The 5848-nt window shown below is 46.3% G+C and overlaps 1 protein-coding gene across 1 annotated transcript in view; it reads right to left on the reverse strand.

Moving 5' to 3' along the window:
• Positions 1–2222, reverse strand: part of EHD2 (EH domain containing 2) — a 38731-nt gene extending 36509 nt beyond the window's left edge. The window contains exon 1 of the mRNA XM_055000089.1: positions 1098–2222. Coding sequence (XP_054856064.1) covers positions 1098–1495 — 398 coding nt within the window. The 5' untranslated portion in view covers positions 1496–2222. The remainder of the gene's footprint in view (positions 1–1097) is intronic.
• Positions 2223–5848: the final 3626 nt, after the last annotated feature.

Genomic DNA, 5848 nt, shown 5'->3' on the forward strand with positions numbered 1-5848 from the left:
CAAGGTCTAGAAATGCAGTGGCTCCACGTCTCTGGAGAGGTGCCACATAAATTCTCTATAAAGATAAATAACGTCTGCAAGTTGGGCCATTTAAGGCACAGGAGCAGAGGTAGTAAAAAAGTTGGCAACCCTGCTGAAACACAGTACCTAGGGTGCTGTTTCTTTCACTCTTTAACAGCACCTTTGATCTGCACACATTAGTGGTGATAATACTCATCTTTCTATCCCAAGCCAAGCCTAAATACTGAGCTGCTGTTAAAGTCACAGGAGCTGGCCGCAAGGTTTTTTCCTGGTCAGTTGGCAAGCCTTGCAAACAACTCATGCAGAAGAAGCGAATTTGTTAACAGCTGCAAAATAAAGAACCCGGAGCAACTTTTTCCCCATCTCTGCAACACTGTTGTGAGAATAAACCCAGACTGGGGGGAGGGCGTGGGATTCAGATTCTAACTCAACGCCACGACTCCCATTAATGGCCTTTCTTTCTCAATCTGAACTGCTCTTACTAATTTGCAATATGCAGCCGACACGACTGCTACACGGTTGTTGCAAAAATGGGTGACATATTTTACATGGAGTGCCCTAAAGTATTCCACAAATGGTTGCCATTTCTATACTCAGCATCCAAGTAGCTAGAACCCCTGCAGCTTTAAGAATTGCATAAAATGGTAACAATGCATGGACGGTGCCTTCTCCCCCTCCCGCAGCACTGTGCTGCATACAGAAATTAAGCAGGTAAAATTTTCCACATCGCTGTATTTTTCTGCCAGGAAATGCTTCACCGGCTACATTTCTGTGTGTCAGGCCAGAGGCCAGAGCCCTCTCTCCATCCTTTTTTGAGTCTGGATGACAGAGAGAGAGAGAGAGAGAGAGAGAGAGAGAGAGAGAGAGAGAGAGAGAGAGATAAGATAGTCATTCACGGGACACAATGCAAGCTTGATCCCAAATTGCATGTAGGGGATAAAGCTAAGCTCTGAGTTAGTGGCAAACTACTCTCTCCTTGTCGCCAGGCTTAGCTTCAGCAACGGCGTGCGCCAAGGAATGAACTCAAGGGTCAGAGAATACAGAAGAAGGAACAGAATCCAATCCCAAGCACTCACCTGTTGAGAAAAGTGTTTCCAAAGGGATTGAGTTTTCGGAAAGGCTTTTTGGGATCCACGATGAGAGCATTGCCGGGCATGATCCCTTCTGTCTCGCCGTGCATGACAGCAATGAAAGAGTCAGTTGTAGGTTCAGGTCCGATCCGGCTCCCGGGGATATCCTGCTCCAGCAGGTATTTGATGAAGGTGGTCTTGCCGGTGGAATATTGTCCAACCACCAACACCATCGGCTTATTGTCAAAGTCGGCATCTTCCAGGGCGGGTGAATGGAAATCGTGGAAGCGGTAGAATTCCTCCACGGGCAGGAGCTTTTTCTTGTAAAGGTCCTTCAGGCCCTCGGTAACTGTGTGGATCACCTCGGGATTCTTCTTTTCATTCTTCTTCATCCAGCTGAACATGTTGGCAGCCCTGGGTGTACGGCAAGGGGCCCACCACGAGTCCTTGGGAAATAAGATCCAACTCAAGAAATCCGAGGCAAAGAAGGAATAAACTCTTAGGTGGAGATTTAAAGTGCTCTTAGAGCGCCAACGGACCTTTTAGAGAAGTGGATCCGGATTAAGAGAAAGTTGGCAAGGCCTGGAAATCCGATCCAAGATCTCTTGAAAGTAGTGGAAGAATTGCCAAGGAGTTTATGATGAGTCTCTAATCCTTTAGAGTAATCAACAGCCCCCCTGGGTAGTGTCCACGGATCTTCCAAATCAGTGCAGACTGGGTGGGTCACTGGGTCTTGGAGGAAGTCAAGTTCAGAAGATCCAAGGGGAGGAATTCCTACCGCAGAAGCCAACAGCTCTTCTGAGATAGTCCTGCAGATCTAGGTGCAAAAGCACAGAATTCCCTTTGCTACTGGATTTAGATCAAAAAACAAGTTCTTGTGTGGGAATCACCGGGCTCAGAAGTCGTCACTTTGTTCTTCAAAGTGCTGTGGGAAGAGGCAGCCTTCCAGCACACAGCAGTCCAGGCAAGGGTGGGGTGGTGGGAGGACACTGATCTCAGTGTCAGACGGAAAATCCCTCTCTCTTTTTTTGGAATGCTATGTCTTTTCTCTTTCTGGGGTCCCAAGGAGTTTCTGAAGAGGACTCCTGCTTGGAAGAGACACTGCTGACAAGATGGGTGGCTGCCAAGAGGCAGGCAGCAGAATGTATTAGCATAAAATATCCAGGAAGGGATGAAGAATTGAGTTGGCTAAGAACTTGAGAACAAGTAACGCGCACACACGCACACAAAGACGCAGTTTCCCCCCCAGATGCAAGAATGTTAATTTGGCAAATCGAGGTTTCTGGTGCCACCGTGTGGTACAAAGAGGGGACAGCAGGCTCAAAATAAAGGCGTGTAAGATGACGAAAGTCTCTGACCTCCCCTTCAAAACCCCTCCCCTTTTTGCGGGGGGGGGGGACCGTTTCCAGTGGGTACTGCATGTGGAGGATGCGTTGTCAGGGCGACTCAGCAAAACACCGATCCAAAGTGGGGAAAAGGGCTGTGTGGGAAAGGTCAAGGTTGCAGTCCTACAGTGTCCAACAAGTGTGCACACAGGTTGCTGGGATTCTTAGAGTCTCTCTACATGAGATATTTGACATGTGAAGAACACGCTTCTCCAGCTAAGATTGTGTCTCCCTACACTTGACAAACACATGCCAAGTCTCGTGTAGAGAGACTCTTATAAAGAATGCTGGACTCATAATTTAAGATTCTCCATGAGTTCTTTCTAAGAATGCATATACTCAGTTCGGGATTGATGTGGAAGCAACCCCAAGCTATGGACCTATTCCTTCAACCTATGCCATCTAGCATAGGTTGAATATCATTTCCAGATTAGTAAAGAGTCCAGTAGCACCTTAAAGACTAACCAACTTTAATGTAGCATAAGCTTTCGAGAAGCTTATGCTACAGTAAAGTTGGTTAGTCTTAAAGGTGCTACTGGACTCATTGCTGTTTTGCTACTACAGACTAACACGGCTAACTTCTCTGGATCTATCATTTCTACAGTTCGCTAGAGTTTGGACTAATAGTACCTCTTGTCTTATCTGGACTGAGTTTGAGTTAGGTCTCATCCCAGCCCCCTGCCTGCTCCAGGCAACAGCAGGGGGCATACATAGCTAACTTAAATTAGATCAGGAGTGGGAGAAAGGCCAAGAGTATATGGATGGCACCTGATTCCAGCCCCCTGGATGGCTTCTTCCAACATGTAGATACTAAATAGCATGGGGGACTAGACGAAGTTTTGTGGGGTCCCTAAATGCCATGGAATGAATGACAGTCCTAAGCATTACTGTCTGGAACATTCCCCCAAATTGGGTTGAAACCTGGGGAATGAAGTTTCCCAAACTCCCCCAGATCCTGGAGGATAACATGACTGACGTTCTCAAAGCCCACTGATACTGAACCAGGATAACTGATAAAGATATACTTCTCCTGCTGTTCTCCTGTGCAGATCATCCAACAAAATGATTAAAGCTGTCTCAGTGTCATAACCAAGTTGGATGCCAGTTTGAAATGGGCCCACACAGTCAGTACCACCAAGGAATATCCTGATTGGAGCTGCCACCTTCTCCCCAAGCTCCTCACCAAGAAATGGGATAATAGCAACTAGCCAATAGTTGGAAAAATTATTAGGATCCAGAGAAAGTTTCTTCAAGAAACTGCCAGGATAACACCTAGTCTCGTCTACCAGCCAACAGAGCCAATTGGTTACACCCATCATTAGTCAAGACGGGCAAGGGCTAGACGTACAGGTGGCAGACAACACTGTTATCCAAATAGGTAGTTTCCTAATTAGTTGGGGAAAATAGCTTAAAAAGCCAGAGCCAGAGGGGGTAACTGGGAATCCCCGCCTATGTCTATGGGGATTGTTCCCTTAGAAAACTCTCTAAATAAGTCAGGAAGATGATCAACTGGAAAGGTTTTTTTAATTAAAAGAGGAATAAAAAGGCAATAATGCAAATGTGCACACAAAGAATTCATACAAAGCTAAGTAAATCTGGGAGGAAAGGGGAGAAAGCAGTCCCAGGAAGGGCGATAATTACCAGTCTTGAAGAAGGAAGGGTCCACAGAGGCAACAGCAAACAACCAGCATTTCACTGAGAGAAGAAGACCCAAACATATTTGGGTGTGTGTGGATGGATCCAGAGCGCACACACAGCACATGGTTGGGGAACCCAGTTATCGGGCAAAATGCACCCTGGGATAAGCTGACATCTTTGCCCCCCAAACAATAACTTAATGTCAAAGGCTTTCACAGCCAGAAAACGATGGTTGTTGTGGATTTTCCAGGCTATATTGCCGTGGTCTTGGCGTTGTAGTTCCTGATGTTTCATCAGCAGCTGTGACTGGCATCTTCAGAGGTGATCTCTCAGAGGTGATCTCTCAGAGGTGATCTCTCGGAGATCTCTGTCTTTTGGTGCTACACCTCTGAAGATGCCAGTCACAGCTGCTGGCGAAACGTCAGGAACTACAATGCCAAGACCACAGCAATACAGCCCGGAAAATCCACAACAACCAATAACTTAATGGTTTGCCCAGAGGTGGAATAATAAGCTGGAAGAGGTTTGATACAACTATCTGGGATTATGAAAATATCGCTTGATGCCCCTGTAAGCACCAGATGGTTCAGGTTTTCTGAATAGCTTAATTAGGTGAGTGAGGGGAAGTACGATCGGGCATTGCCGAGATAAGCCAGGAGTTCCTTGGGAGACCTCATTGTCTTAAGTTCCGCATCTTTCCAGGCGTGGAGGGTCCGTCAGTCAATCAGCTGCTCTGACTCACCACCATGTAGTTTTTCAGGCTCCTGCCTGGCTGGCATCTGTTTTGCCTAGACAGGCAGTGCCCTGGCCTTACGGCATTTGAGGAAGGGGTTTATGATATCCCACATCTACAAACTGCCCTTTCCAGCACAAGGAGGGTTCTGCCCAAACATCTGGTCTGTGTCCTCCAGCTGCACTAAATGAAGTTTCTTTCAGCAAACAGGAATCTTTTTTTCCCTCCACAACAGGTGTCAGTTGAGAAACGCCCTTGCATATCTCCATAATGTGGTAAAACATTAAACATTTTATGGCTCTTTAAAATAAGGATAACAGGGAGCCTACAGACAGTTTAACTCTTTGCTATCCCAGCCAATCAAGCTCCAGCAGTGAAGTCTTCCACTCGATCGTAATAGGAGGCACTACTTGCTTTCCAAAACCCATGGCAGAATCTGTAATACAAGGTGTTATTATGACTAGCTGTTCTTCCAAAAATTCAAAGGTGTTCACTTAGGCACTGAAGCCCAAAGTCACCACTGTTTCTAAAGCTTTGCTAGATAAAGAACCAAAGCCCTGGTAGGGGAAAAAGTGGCAGTCTTGTTTTAGACTTCAGTCTAGTCTTTCTTAGATTCAGATCTTAGCTTTGCCCCAGACTTCCCATGGAATCTCTGGCAAGCCATTCTCTTTCAACCTTGTATCCATTCTCTGCAAAATGGGAGCGCAGATCCACCTGTACAAAAATTAAATAGGATATAATAGCATTCCCCATTGCTCCATCTCCATCCTAGGAATCACCTGCTCCTTTTCTGTGCAATGGACTGGTAAAAAAGAGTTTTCAAACCCTTACTATATCAGAACAAACAACTCCAATGCACAGCTTCAGCATTCGCGGCTCCTGCCTGGCACCAGGTAGCAAACAGTTAACTGTTGCGTCCCTTTGCCCAGGTCCAGAAGCAAAACCAGTTTTATTTACTCCAACCTGGCAGAAGCCAGCTCTCGTCCTGCCCCTGGAAAAGG

Source organism: Eublepharis macularius, chromosome 15, assembly GCF_028583425.1.
Source record: "Eublepharis macularius isolate TG4126 chromosome 15, MPM_Emac_v1.0, whole genome shotgun sequence".
Lineage (NCBI taxonomy): Eukaryota > Metazoa > Chordata > Lepidosauria > Squamata > Eublepharidae > Eublepharis > Eublepharis macularius.